Source organism: Amphiprion ocellaris, chromosome 12 (assembly GCF_022539595.1).
Source record: "Amphiprion ocellaris isolate individual 3 ecotype Okinawa chromosome 12, ASM2253959v1, whole genome shotgun sequence".
Lineage (NCBI taxonomy): Eukaryota > Metazoa > Chordata > Actinopteri > Pomacentridae > Amphiprion > Amphiprion ocellaris.
The window spans coordinates 15,425,073-15,440,938 of NC_072777.1; the positions used below are offsets into that span (position 1 = coordinate 15,425,073).

At 39.9% G+C, this 15,866-nt stretch overlaps 2 protein-coding genes across 2 annotated transcripts in view; one reads left to right on the forward strand and one right to left on the reverse strand.

Moving 5' to 3' along the window:
• LOC111564587 (exostosin-1) overlaps positions 1-15,866 on the reverse strand; it is a 458,700-nt gene that overhangs the window by 256,758 nt on the left and 186,076 nt on the right. The window lies entirely within an intron of this gene.
• LOC129350175 (uncharacterized) lies at positions 5,430-13,818 on the forward strand. The gene is made up of 8 exons (XM_055015848.1): positions 5,430-7,579; positions 8,416-8,556; positions 9,122-9,172; positions 9,372-11,574; positions 11,676-11,744; positions 11,915-11,986; positions 12,549-12,620; positions 13,249-13,818. Exons 3-8 carry the CDS (start codon positions 9,122-9,124, stop codon positions 13,455-13,457), a joined length of 2,676 nt encoding a protein of 891 aa, XP_054871823.1. The 5' UTR covers positions 5,430-7,579; positions 8,416-8,556; the 3' UTR covers positions 13,458-13,818.

Genomic DNA, 15,866 nt, shown 5'->3' on the forward strand with positions numbered 1-15,866 from the left:
AATAGTTGTCAGTAGTTACTATAACCCCCACACTTCCAAATCTTAAGTCAAATGTAGGACATGTCCAGAACAACCACTCCTCTCCTCATTAGCAAACAAAACATCTGGCATACCTTTTGTGCTACAATCATAATCAATGTTACACAGTTTAAGCATTAAATAAAAATGTTTTCACATTTTATAGAAGATGTAGCAGATAACCTTTTGTTTCAACTAATGCGTCCTGCTTTATTTTCTAAAATTCCTTGACACTTGAGAGATCCAGCCCAGAATAAGGACGTGACATGTTCTAATTTTAGCTGTGAAATGAACAACACCCTCATCAGATGAAAAACCATTAAATATAGAACCTGAAGCAGCCTAATCCCGAGGGGAGTTCAATTACTCACTAATACCATTTTTTACATTATAAACACATAAGGGACCTAGGTGCATTAGCTGCTGTTTGCTGTTACCCTTTTGAGCAATATGCAAATCAGTGGCCTAATTCTCCAGCTATAGTTTGGAAATAGCAGCTCTATAAATCTGTCTGGGAGGACCATCAATCATGGGAGCGGCTGTATGCTCTTTCATAACGGAGCTGCTCAGGTCAGCTCTGCAGCTCCAACAGCATGATGTATTAATTACTTAAGTTTACCAGCAAACTTCTCTGATACTTCACCCTTCAGGAATCCTCTGAAATTACTTGGCATTAAAGACAATGTGTGTGTGTGTGTGTGTGTGTGTGTGTGTGTGTGTGTGTGTGTGTGTGTGTGTGTGTGTGTGTGTTCTCGCATTACTATTCTTCTTGAGACATCAATCCATAAAATTACCTTACATATTAGGACCGATGGACAAGTTAGGACCAAAACCATGGTCCTAATAAGGAAAACCCTTGCATCTGATAGAGAATGGCTCATTAGCATCCCTGGTGGTGAAATCTAGAAAAAATGGTATGGACTCAAGAAGAAGGGATTTTTACAATTGCGTGTGTATTGGTTTTAAGAAGTGCACCCCCTCTGGCCAATATATGTAAAAACAAGTGTGTGTAAAAAAAAAATGAAGTGCGCCACCTTTGGCCAACATATGTAACTGCAAGTATGACTCAAACATTAAAATGAAGGGATGAAAGACAGTTACAAAACAGATAATAATAATAATAATAATAATAATAATAATAATAATAATAATAATAATAATAATAATAATGATAATACCTATTTTGTAACTGTCTACATTTGAAAAAATAAATAAAAACAACTTTTTGTGTATTATGTACTTATTTTTAATCAATTTAAGACCACAAAATATTAAATCAATTCTGATTACCTTAATGGATTGTATATAGTTTTCCTATACATACAATTCAATTTCAGGCAATGGGTGATGATGATGATGATGATGATGATGATGATGATGGTGGTGGTGGTGGTGAGAGAACCTGTATATCCCAGCTGACTTAGGGCAAAGGCAGGGGACACTCTGGACAGGTCGCCAGTCCATCACAGACACATCATACCAGGAGACTTCAATCAAACATGTCTAAAAAGTGTTCTCACCAGTTTTTACCAGCGTATGAACTGCAACAAGGGGGGAAACCATATCCTGGACTGTGTATATCCAACATCCAGTATGGATACAATACTGTTTCTCTTGCCATCTGGGCCAGTCAGACTCCCCACAGCAGAACAACAAATCCAACCACAAAACTATTACAACTTAGCAACAAGGTGTTTCAGAAACACTGAATGAGACCTGTTCACTTAAGGAGAGATGGAGGAATATTCAGAGACTTTGTTGTTTAACATCAAATACTGTGCAGACAATATCACAGTCCACAAGTGCATCTGTAGATTTTCAAACCAGAAAGCCTGACGAGCGAGGTCCAGAAGCTCCACAAAAGCTGCAACACCACCTTCAGATCAGGGGACAAATCACAGTACAGCTCTGCTAGAGCTGAACTAAAGAGGCAAGGCAAGACAGAGCTAAACTGCTTCTTTGCCAGGTTTGAGGCCAACACGACAAATACCATACCTTTCATGCCTCCTCCCAACACTGATATCCCTCACCGGAACTGAAGGACCATGAGGTGAGGTGTGTGCTGTTCCTGGATTCAACAATCCCTCATAGAGCGCCCACAGAGTGAAAATTGGTTCCCACATCTCCCCTATCACTCTCAGCACTGGCTCCTGTCAGGGCTGTGTGCTGAGACCTCTCCTTTACTCTCTGTAGACTAATGACTGCTCACTAGCTCAACACAGTCATGAAGTTCACGGACAACAGACTGGGCACAGGGTTGAGGTCCAGAGGCTGTTGGAGTAGTGCTCAGTGAATAAACACATTGTCTAACTAGATAGTTTCTATAGATAGCATTGCCTTAGCCTCCAGTTCTACTAGTAATTTTTGATCAGGATATGTTGTTTAACTTACACATAAAGCAAGTCTGCAGGATGGCATTCTTTCATCTATGAAATATTATAAAATATCAGAACATTCTGTCTCAGAGTGATGCTGAGAAACTAGTCCATGCATTTGTAACTTCTAGGCTGGACTACTGTAATTCCTTATTATCAGGTTGTCCCAAAACTCTGTTAGAAACCTCCAGCTGATACAAAATGCTGCACGCAGAGTTCAGGAACCAGTACTAGAGATCATATTTTTCCTGTATCAGCTTCTCTTCATTGGATCCCTGTAAAATCCAGGATAGAATTTAAAATCCTGCTTCTCATTTATAAAACTGTTAATGACCAGCTCCATGGTATCTTAAAGACCTTATAATACTCTATCATCCAAACAGAGCCCTTCCCTCTCAGACTGCTGGTTTACTGGCTGGTTCCAGAGTTTCTAGAAGTAGAATGGGAGGCAGAGCCTTCAGTTCTCAGCTCCTCTGTTGTGAAATCAGCTCCCAGTTTTGGTTCTGGAGGCAGACACCCTCTCTACTTTAAGATGAGGATTAAAACCTTCCTCAGAATCACCTGAGCTGTCCCTTAGTTATGCTGCTATAGGTTTAGACTGCTGGGGGACTCACATGATGCACTGGGCTCCTCTCCTTTCTCTATACTATTATATATCACCATTACATATGGCTAACTCTGTGTTTCCCCTGAGGTCCTGTGTCCTGTGCTTGATCTCTCCATGGATGTCTCTGGATGTGGAGCTCCATGTCTCTGATCTCCAGCCGCTGGCCTCACCACCTGCTGTCCTACTCTCCTCACCCCAACCTCTCCTGCTATCCCTCCCCCTCATCCCCACTCCAACCCAGCCGGTCGAGGCAGATGTCCTCCCTCCCTGTTCCCTGAGCCTGGTTCTGCACCCCCCCCACCCCCCACCTCACTAGGGCAGGGATGTCAAACATGAGGCCCGTGGGCCAAAAGCGGCCTGCCAGAGGGTCCAATTCGGCCCGTGGGATGACTTTGTGAAGTCTAAAAATTACAGAGAATTGTACATTTGTCAAACTGTAAATTTAAAATAAGTCCCAGACCATGACAAGTTGTTTTGATCATAAAGTAAAATACTAGATTGCTTATTGTTCTTTTGTGCCTTGTTTTTGCTGATTTTTGTCTTGTTTTTTTTGTCTGACTTTGGTCATTTGTCTCATGTTTTTGTTGTTTTGTTTCTCATTTTTGCTGGTTTATGTTTCCTTTTTGTCTTGCTTGTGTTTTTTGTCTTATTTTTGTCATTTTGTGTTTCGCTTTATTCATTATTTTTTGTCTCATTTTTGTTGTTTCGTGTCTTTTTTTTGTCTGGCTTGTGTCATTCGTCCATTTTTTGTTGTTGCTTTGTGTCTCATTATTGTAATATTTTGTCTGACTTTTGTCATTTTTTAAAAAATGGATGCAAATTCCAAATCATTTCTAGATCTTGATAAGTTGATTTGATCATAAAGTAAAATAATATATTGTTCAGTTCCAGACACCTGCGACTAAATGTTTTGTGCCTTTGTAGATACACTCTGATCTGGAAGTTGTAATGCACATGTAAATGATAAACTGAGGCATAATGTTTTTGAAATTGAATTTATTTTTTAAAGAAATTTTAGGTTGTTCCCGATGTTTTGTAAAAAGATAATTTCTTAAATGTGAACATTTTCAGAATGTACTTTTTTTGCACTAAAACAAAGGAAAAATTTGGAACGGTGGGTATATTACAGGTTATTACGCTCTGATTTTTCTGGTGCTGCCCACTTGAGATCAAACTGGGCTAAATGTGGCCCCTGAACTAAAATGAGTTTGACACCCCTGCACTAGGGGGGTTTTCGGTTCCTTTCCACCATCACTGACTGCTGCTTATAGGAAATCCAAAAGCAACTTTGGATTTTTGTGTTTTGTTTTCTGTTCTTTCTGTAAAGCGCTATGTGATGACTTGTGTTGTAAATATGCGGTGTACAAATAAAATAAAATAAAATCGAATTGAATTGAATAACCTCACACTGAACACCACTAAAACAATGGAGATGATACTGGACTTCAGGAGGAAGCATGACACAGAACCCTTCCATATCAAAGGAGTAAAGGTGGAAAGAGTTCAGACTTTTAAATTTCTGGGAGTCCATGTTTCTGAGGACATCTCCTCTTCTGGGTTTATATCATCCACAGCAATACCAGTCTAACATTGTTCAAGCTGTGGTCCTTGATCCCTCTGCCCTATCATCTGTCCATAAACTGTATCTTTCCTCCACATCATGTGTGTGTGAGAAACGGTCCTAACAAGAACCATCTCCCCTCCCCCACCTGCTCCGATCACACCTATGTAGTGATTTCAGGTTAAAAAAAAATTTTCCTTCCTACAACAATGTAGGAAGGAAAAGATAATTATTAAACTAAACAAACCAACACAACCTGAACTGTGTGTGATATAACTAAATAAACAAAACACAAGAGCAAACTAAAGTGGCCAGAACAAAAGAGAGTGAGACTTTAAAATGGCCGCCCATTTATATGTACCACCTCCACCACCTTTAGATGCAGGATGCTTGAATGCTACAGAGGTAGAGATAGGAGAATTTTAGTGAGACTGTCACACAGTTCTCCTTCTTTCGATTATGCTTTTAAGCAAGTATTCAGACTGATTTCACCATTTTATATCACAGCTTCAATGCTTACTGTACTGTGTGTGAATGGGAATGCAGTGTGTTGGATGTATGCATACCTGCTAATGTCTCTACTTCAGGAAACTTATGGGTTCATATCACCCACAGCAATACCAGTCTAACACTGTTCCAGCTGTGGTCCTTATAAGACCCCTCTGTCCTATCATCTGTCCATAGACTGTATCTTCCCCCCACATGATGTGTGTGTGAGAAACGGTCCTAACAAGAACCATCTCCCCTCCACCAGTGATTTCAGTTAAAAAAATAAAAAAAAAATAAAATATAATATAATAATAATAATAATAATAATAATAATAATAATATGATAATAATAATTTCTTATCTGTTCATGACAATGGCTTGTAAACAGCTGTATTTTTGTTGTGTTTATTTTTTTATGGTTACCATTTTTATGTATTGATTTGGAAATTTGTGGCCCTCCAGTATCTCTGTTGCTCTTTATAACTGCGCGCGGAGTTACTCTGGCGTGTGCTGTGTCATAAAACCAGCGCTCCTGCTTGGCTCCACACCTGCTCTGTCATCTAGTTCAGACCGGATTACTGCTCTACACGCGCACCGCGGCGGTGTTAATATTGGACATGGTGAGTTATTTTTGCTTCATAATAATGTGCTGTTCATTATACTTGCATGCGGTTTTCATACGTAAGTTAAAGCACCGTAAGTAACGTAGCTAACTGTGTGTCGATGTGCTCAAACTTCACGATGGTGATTAGCTAGCGGCTAATGTTACGTTCGCTAACGGTTAGCGGCTAACGTCAAGTACACCAGAGGGCTGTACTAAGAAGCCAGTTCAACATAGACGGGCTTTCTTTGTGTAACTCTGCTCAATAAAACCTAAAGCTAGCCTTAGTTAGAGTTAACGATTATCACAAAGGTGGTTATCAGTTTTCTTTGTCAGGCGTTCTTCTTCGGATTCTGTGCGCGTTCCCATGAAAGTGGCCGTTTTAGCGCGTCATGTGCCGCTTTTCCAGCACATAATGAACCGAAAGTGTGCAGCTGCTTCAGTCAGCAGGTTATTATGAGAACAGTGATGAATATAAAATATGTGATGGCATAAAGCTACTACTGGAAAAGATGTAAGACAGGAATGCTGGTAGAAAACTGCATCCACTTATTTTTTTAACTGACCGCTGTACAATAAATCTATTAAACTTTAAACTTCATATATTTAAACATGATATTGTATTGAAGAGCATTTAGTCTGATACTATCCCATAATGCAGGAGATCACTTTAATTAGTGATGAATCAAAGTGAAATTAATGTTACTAATTGAATATTCTCTGTAATAAATACCAATAGATAATCAGTTTTCTAATCAATGATTTGTCAGCTACAGTACCAGCGTGTAAATGGACCAAACATAAAAACATGTTTACATGATTTCTACATCACCAACTAAATACATGTCGGTTCCCATGGCAACGTGATGCATCCAGTGTGTGATACTGTAACTGCTTCATTCAGTGGTTTTGGTAATGTAGAGATCAACAGGTTTACAGATACAACTTCATCCTTCAGCTGACAATCTGAATCACTCATAAGTAATTGTCAGGAGACGCCTTGGTTAAAGAGACGCTTGTTACGGCCGATTTAAACCTAAACTTTGAACAGAACCTGCTCCCGACCAGGTTAGCTCCACAGCATATGTTACCATGGAGATGTAGCCAGGTAAAAAGAGAGCCACCTTCTACTGAAAACTCTGACTTTAGTCTCAACATACCTTGCTAACTCACTAAACTCGCTTCGTTGTACAACCCTCAGGCGAGTCTGGACAACTACAATGTTTTACACATCGGCACACATGTTTTTATTGACATGAAACTCATTTTTCTCATCTGTCCTACCATGAATAGAGAGAGAGAGCATGACTGAGACTGACAGAGAGAAAAACTTATGAATAAACTAAAGTTGTCTTTATGCACACAGTGAGTTGTTCTGTTGTTAAAACATATGATGAAGCTTCTGAACTCTGTTTCTGTCAGTGCGTCATAAAAAACATAGGCCTATTTAGTGAGGAGGAGGACCGCATGAGTGTTTGTTGTTTTATCAAACAAGTAATACACGTCACTGCCACATGAATAGTTCTGATTAGACATCTCCTGAGTCAAAACCTTAAAGGTGCTACAGGGCTGTTGCATTGAGCTATAATCTGATTAAAGCCATGTTGTAACACCATAAATCATTGTCTTCATAGTCTGTCTAAGCTGTAAGACCAAACTGTTCAATATGATAAACCCATGTTGCGTAAGCAACACTATCAGTAATGTGATTGTATGTTTGATGCGTTCATAAGTCATTCACACACCAGGAAATATCGACATTGAGATGATGTCCAGATTCACAGTGTTAACTGCATATATAAACTGCCAAAGAGTGCAGCTTGAAATACAGAGTCATGTGCTGTGTAAAAGTTTGACTGATTGTGTCACTGTGTTTACAGGAGGATGGCTCAAGGTTCTTTTCCACTGACGACCTTCTGACTGCACAGGTGAGTGGGAGAAAACATATTGAGCTGTTATTTTGATGATGTTTATAGTAAGTAGTTTGTGGTAGTGTATTATGTGACTGAACAATAATTCTTAAAGATAAAGACGGTAACTAGAGAAATTAGATGTAATTATATCTGCTGCTTTTAGTGAAAATGCATATTTCATAAACCCCCAGTTTTTTCCTCTGATGTTATAGCCTGATGAGATGACGCTTCAGTTACAATCTGAACAATTGGCTCCAAACTGGAATATGTTAGCAGTAGGGATACACATTTTGAATTTTTTTTCTGACTGATAACCGATGCTCGTTAACTTATAAGATTAAAACGCTATTTTGAGTGTCTGTGCCGTCGTCTTGTGCCGATCAGCAATCCATTCCTCTGTTGTTGATTAAGAGGGCGACTGACAATGTTTTATTGTTTTTGTTGTTGTTGTAAAAAACACACATGTGCGCTGCAACAGCTGTACAGTGCCACATCTACTGTGCTCTAGCTCAGCTGCTCGTGCTCAGATGGCGGCTAGATCTCCACATTTTCAACTGTTTTTATTCATAGGGCAGCCAAACACTAGGCTGAAGAGTGAGGAGCTAATAAAATAAAATAGAATAGAATAAAATAAATTAACCGATAGTATTACTGCTGCAGACATCTGTCCCTCTGCTCTGCCCAGTCCTATTGTGGACGCAACTTTTTTAAAAAATGTACTCCATTCAGAAACCCTCTGCTCTTCTCTGCTCCCATGCTCTGTTCCTGTCTAATAAAGCACGAATGTCCAAAAAATAATTTGGCTCAACAGGGATAAACATTTTAAAACTTAATTTTTCTGTGTTTTGCAGGCTCAAACTCGTTACGCACGTCGCCTTAAGAAACTCAAAGCACATCAAGATGCGTGTGAGAGGCGCTATGAGGAGGCTCAGACACAAAGATTGAATGATGAGAGAGAAAGGACCTTGTTAGACGGTAGACTCAACACAGTGGTAAGTTGTACGGCACCTTTTTATAATGTACTTTAGAGTGACAAACAAAAGCACAAAATGACAGAGATATTGTGTCTCATTAGTAAACATTCATGGCTTCACATGCAGTGTCACTTACACTTTAAAATTTCTGCGGACTTCTTTTGAAAGTCACCTTTGTGGCATCTTTGCAAACATTGCAAAGGGTCAAAACACGGCAGTACTCTGAGCTGAATTAAAGGAATCTGTGATCCACTTGTGTTTTCAAAATGCTGATCAGTTATGACCAACAGCTCCCAATCAGCTTTCCACCTCAATCTAGTTTCAACACGTGAAACTAACTTTTGATTTCCAGAGCTGAGAGACACTTATATGCCTTGACTCCCAGCTAGCCTTTTGCTGTTGCTAACTTGCATAAACAATTCTGATTGTTGAAGTGTGTCTATTGCTCCGCAAGTTTAGCCTGCAGACTTTAGTTTTTGCATAATTTACATAATTAATAAAAATCTGTAAGTAATCTTTGCCTGTAAAAATTTCAAAATGCTTCAATTTAAATGTAACTAATTTCCCTTTACATTTTTTGCAGATGGAAGATGAAATAGAGGTTCCACCCTTAACAAGAACAGACAGTGTATTTGTAAGTAAAGCTCATGTTGTACATGCTTATTGTTAGTTCTTAGTGGTAGACACAGTAGTCAAATGTTATTTGCATTGGCCCAGAATAATCAGCTAAACAGATTAATTTGTTGTCATGTACATTTTTAGAGAAGATAATTGTAGTATGAAGTTGCATCCCTTTTGATTCTCATGTAAAATAAATGTCTGTTCTATTGTAGCTGACCAAAGAAATGCTTGGGTACACCTCCAATTTGTCACCTTCCACTATCAGCAGTGCGGATGAGTATGTCCCAGCATCATCAGAGGCTAGTTCAGATGAATCATTAGAAGAAAGAAGTCAGAAGCAAAGACCAAAGACGTCATCAGAATCAAAAAATGTCTCAGATGGGTTATTGGGAGCAAAGAAAGAGAAGCAAGGCATGGAAGCAAGTGTGCATTCCAGAGAAGAGGATTCAGATGAACCAAGACTCAAAACAGGGATGGAAGTAAAGAGGATCTTTTTTTCTAGTCAGGAAGAAGATTCTGTTAAATCAACACTCAAAACAAAAAAAATATACAAGAGAAGTTACAAGAGATGCTCAAGTTTTAGTGAAGAAGAGCATTCAGGTGAATCAAGACTCAAAACCAAGAGATACAAAAAGAGAAAGAAAGATATAAAGACTTACACAAGATGTAAAAAATCTTCTATCTCTAGTTCAGTTGAGAAGAGTGGTTCTCTGGTTGTAGCTGATGTTCCAAATGTAGATGGGTGCAAGAAGTACCACCAAAAGAGAAACTACTGCATGTACTGCGGGAAACCGCAAACAAAAATTGCACGCCACCTGGAACGTAAACATGGGGATAAAAAGGAAGTTGCTCGTGCAGTGATGTATCCACCGAACTCTAAAGAAAGGAGAAATCTGCTGGATCTCCTTCGCAAGCAAGGAAATAGGGCACACAACATTGAGGCACTCACAAAAGGAGAAGGGACACTGGTACCTTGTAAACAGCAAAGTGATGGCAAGAGCAATCCAAAGGACTATCAGCATTGTTTTGCATGCTTTGGGTACTTCAAGCGCAAATCGCTGTGGAAGCATGCAAAACGGTGCACACTTGCTCAAAATGTTCGCAGAACATTACCCGGAAAAACAAGAATACAAACACTCTGTGCTTCTGCTCAGCCTGTACCTCAAGATGTTCACACGAAGGTATGGGCCCTTGTGAATGGCATGACTCAAGACGAAATTGCCCATGCAGTAAAAGAAGACATCTATATCATGAAGGTAGGAGAGAAGATGTATAACCGCCAACGTGAAACTGCCTCTCAGCATGACAATGTTCGTCAAATTATGCGAGGACTGGGTAGACTCTTGATCATAGGAAGGACGGTGACCCCTCTGAAAACAATAGAGGAATATATTGATCCACAACACTTTCACCATGTGATTCGAGCTGTAAAAGAAGTAGCTGGCTTTGATGAAAAGAGGAACAAGTTTGGGAAACCCACTCTAGCCACAAAGCTAGGGCAAAGCATCCAGAGAGTTGCCGATATCATGGAGGCTGAAGCTCTTTCATCTCAGAACAATGAAAAGAAGCAGGTTGTCCAAGAGTTTAGGCGCTTGTACAGTCTTACCTGGAATGAAATGATCTCTTCTGCTGCGTACCGTACACTTGAGGAGAAGAAATGGAACAAACCCAAGCTCATTCCATTGGCAGAGGATGTGAAAAAAATGCATATGTACATGACTGACAAACAGAAGCAATACTACAAGCAGTTGTTGGTTGAGAAAATCCCGAAGAATTGGAGCAATCTTGCTAAAGTAATATTGGCACAGATAATCCTTTTCAACCGAAGGCGGGAAGGCGAGGTCTCAAAGATGCGTTTGGAAGCATTTCTCACCAGGGACAACTCCCCACTTAATGAAGATATTGGTGAAGCACTGACGGCATTGGAGAAGAGGCTCTGCCAGCATTTTGAACGTGTGGAAATTCGAGGGAAGCGTGGCAGAAAGGTGCCTGTCATCCTTACTCCAGTAATGGTGCAATCTCTGGAGCTAATGGTGGAGGAGAGAAGCTCATGTGGAATAGGTGAAAACATCTATTTATTTGCAAGACCAGGTTTTGAAACAAGGCTTCGGGGGTCTGACTGCATCCGTGAGTTGGCCAGAAAGTGTGGGGCTGAAAAACCTGAAGCTCTGTCATCAACAAAACTAAGAAAACAAGTGGCCACTCTATCAAGAGTACTCAATCTTAATGACACCGAACAAGATCTTTTGGCAGACTTTTTGGGGCATGACATAAGGGTACACAGGAAGTTCTATCGCCTACCCGAAGGGACTTTGCAGTTAGCTAAGATCAGTAAGGTATTGATGGCCTGCGAACAGGGCAGACTGGCAGAATTCAAGGGGAAAAGTCTGGACCAAATCTCGATCAGCCCAAATGGTAAGAAATTATTACTTGTAATGGCAAAGTTAACTGTGCACGTCTGTAATTTTAATTCACATATTTTTCATTTGATACAAATTGCCTTTGCCATCGTGAAGACCGATATGAAGTTGTGGAAAAAAGCTCAGGGGAGTCATCTGAAGATGAAGGTCCAGCGGCTCCACCAGGTATGTCTGTGCTTCTGATTTGTGTGCTAGATCACAATAACATTTCCTTTTTTTGTATTAATACTATCATCCTCAATCTATACACAGTAATTCTGGACATCATGCGTTAGACTGTATAGACTGTTAGTCATGACACGTACATAATTTTGTTTCCTATGAATGTTTTCTAGGAGAGGAACCTGTGACTCGAGGCGAACAGGGCACTTCAGAGCAGCAGCCTGTAGAGGAGCAAAGCTCGGGAGGTAAGCGTGGTACAGCTCTTACTTTTCCCAACAAATTATGTACATTTGTGTCAGCAGCTCAGAGCTGTTCCTATACACTGTACATTTAAGATGCTGAAATAAGAGGATTTGGACTTACTTTCTCAAAAGAATGACTCGCACAGATTAATTGATTATCAAAAAAGTTGCAGATGCATTTATTAGTTTTCTTTCTATAAGACAGCTGTAGATGAGACAGGAAAGATGGTTGAGAGAGAGAGTATGATGCACAGCAAAGGTGGACTGCTCTCTGTGTTTTACTTCCAGAAGTGTTAACATACATTAAAAGTCAGTCAAACTCCTTTTCTAGAGCCAGGAAGTGAGTGTGCTTGCTCCTTTAATGACTTAATTCTCTATTACATAAATCATACTGTAAATATGACTAAAATAGTGTTATCCAACTGGTGTGTAAATGGAACACATCTAATATTGATATTATTTACTGCTATGTTTTCTCTGCGTGTTGTGAAAATTTCTGTAGAATGTGTTGCAGTAGGCTAGTCATGCTACATGCATAATTTTGTTTCCTATGAATGTTTTCTAGGAGTGGAACCTGTGACTCGAGATAAGAAAGGCACTTCAAAACAGCAGCTTGGACAGAAACGAGGCTCGGGAGGTAAGAATGTGTCGTCATCATTATGTGTCCTGTATTTCCACATGTATGTTAAATTATTGTTGTAGCTTTTCTATACACTGTAACTGAACAGCAAATCAAAAGCTGATCGACCCTTTTCATGCCAGACACCAGCAAGTCTGTCCAGTCTCTCCTGCTTGGCTGGGATATGTACTTTGTCATCACAATGCCTTTGTCTCACAAATGGTGTAAAGTGAAAATATCTTCTTGATCTTTTTCATTTTTTTATTTTTTATTTTTATAGGGCAAGGTCTATTTTTCTGCACTGTTTGAACATTTATATACACACGCCAAAACAATTACCTGGTAGCTAAGTAAACAGCAGTGTGAGAGTAATTACCAAGCAGGTAGCTCCTTAACAATGAATTGCAAAACAACATAAAATGAAAAATTGTATATACTGGCATGTCCAGGCCAAACACAGGTAGGCTCTCAACTCAACCCATGTTCTTTAGTGAGTGACCACTTGCATACACAACAAGCACATACACCTGTTGGTGGGACGGCAGGAAACCCAGGCTGGCTTCCCCTTTTCTGTTAATGTTTGACAATTTTCAACATGTATTAAATTTCCTGTGTAATAAGTGTTCTTTACAATCTCCTTTCCAAGGTGCTAGAAAGGTAAAACGAATGTGGTCAACAGAGGAGGTGAAAGCAGTTGAAAAGTCTCTGATGGAGTTCATTCGTATTGGCAAGACACCTGGAAAACAAGCCTGTGAGAAGTGCATCGCTGCTTCCCCTGAAGCCCTCGCTGACAGGGACTGGAAAGCGGTCAAGTTCTATGTTTACAACAGAATTATTTCAGATCAGAGACTGTAGACATGGACCAAGCTTATAAAGGTAGGCCTACACCTTCCACATCATGACAGGAGGCCTTCTGTTTCTATAGGATACATGAGGTGTATCTATTATATGTTGGCTGTACACATAGTGAGGCTGAAACTGTTCATCTGTTGTAAAAACTAAAAAAAGTTACATGTAATCATTGTTAAAGGGTTTGATTAAAGGACCCCAAAGGTTAAGGAGCCTTTCACTTATAATGCAATGCAATACAATGCAACAACTTCCTGGTTCGTCTTTTTTACTGCGGTGAACCTTTTGGATATGTAGGTGTTCTGTCTGAGAAGACACTGTTGTATTTAAGTCACACCTGTTCATTAAAGGAGACCTGTTATACTCATTTTTGGGCCTTTGCATTTGATTTCTGGACTCCTATATAGCAGCTACACACGACTGCCCACACAGACAACTTTGTAGATCTTCGGGACGCTGTGCCTCTCACTGCATCTCTTCTTTGTATTTCCTGCATCCTGCGAAAATGGTCTGTGTAATCTATTTTTTTTTTCAGACACGGTCGACGATAAACTTCATAGCATATCTCACTGCATGTTGCACATCTGAAAAGAATACTTTATCCATGTCTGTATTTATGTGGTAAGCCTAACACGGCTCCATTAAAACCTTTACCTTAGCTCCCTGTATGCATGCTCTGTAGTGTTACACAGACAGGTGCTTTTGTCTGATTACTTACACAAAATAAACACAGGACAGAGATGAGGTGAAGTTATGGAAGTTCATTGCAAGCTACCAGAGAATGGAGGTGAGTGGGAAAGAGACGATGGCTGACAGGCTGAGTGTAGCTGGCTGGAGAGGTGCAGGGACAGCAGGCAGGTTAGAAAGAGGGCAGGCAGGGTGTAATGATCCCAGGGCACAAGTATAAAACATGGAAACAACAGATTCTCAAAAATGACTAGAACTTTTAGTGGCATATGAACAGTATCTGAGACAATGATTTGGTGAGGAGGGTGAGTTGAGCAGGGGTAGATATGCTGGATAAGGTGATGAGCTGATGGGAGAAATGTGTGCAGGTTGAGCTGGGATCCAGGAGAGTGACAGAGGCAGCACCACAACACCACCATGCACACAGACAGACAGGAACGAGCACAGGAGATACATGGAGGGGAAACACTGGGCCATGGCCATGACTATGCTATATGCTGTCTGACAAAACATATTTCAAATTCTTGACTTTAATCTGTTTCTTTCCCTTCTTTCAAGACAGAACAGTTCATCAGAAGGATGGGATAAACACAAGCATGTTTGTAATTAATTTTTAAAGACTTGTTGCCTTCTAACAAAGCTGTTTTGATATTTTTGTTAGGTTATTTTGGTGTTTTGAGTTGTATCACAGTAATGACACATACAGGATATTTAAAATTTAAAGTTCCGGCGGGCCTTGTAAGTACAGTTAAAATACATTGAAAAATATATATATATATATATTTGGTGTGTATCTTAAATCTGAGGTGATATAGTTAAAATAGATTTTTTTCCAAGTTCAGGGATGTCTTTCATTTGCTCCTATGGTGTGTAGAAAGGGTGGTCCTAAAATGGTAGGCATTAATTTGGGGGTCTCAAGAAGATAAGAAATGCAAGACTGTGTGTGTGTGTGTGTGTGTGTGTGTGTGTGTGTGTGTGTGTGTGCTCAAGTGAGGACATTAGGCACTTAGTTGTGATGGTGGGTAGCACTGTTGCCTCACAGCTAGAAGATCCCTGGTTCGCGTCCCGGCTTTCCCGGGATCTTTCTGCATGGAGTTTGCATGTTCTCCCTGTGCATGCATGGGTTTTCTCCGGGTACTCCAGCTTCCTCCCACAGTCCAAAAATATGCTGAGGTTAATGTTTGGTGATTCTAAATAGTTCGTAGGTGTGAATGCGAGTGTGCTTGTCTGTCCTTATGTGTAGCCCTGTGATAGACTAGCAGTGTGAGTAACTTCCTTCTTTAAATAGTCTACTGTAGTCTGCAGATCTTAACTAAACCATATTAAAGAAAGTTGTGGATAAACTTAAAGTGCCACAGCGCTGTGCAGATCCCAAAAACTGAAGACACTCATACAGATAGCAAAACCAGCATGTTTTCCGTGTTGAAAATAAAGGTGTTTATTGGATCATCAAAATTAGTGTTGTTAAATTTTGGGTAATTCAACAAATATTAATCCACATCTGCTCAACTTTCTTCATTTGATCATTACACTGCACAATGTAAGCAAGCTGTTTTTAAATGTTGTTTACAGTTGTGTTGATGGCATCTCTCTTTCCACATATAACACAACACAACAGAGTTCGGCACTTCAGACTTATAGATTCTTATCCATCACACAGTCCCATCAGGGAGCCACCACATTCATACCTGCCAAGCACCTTGAGAAACAGTATTAAAATGCACCTTT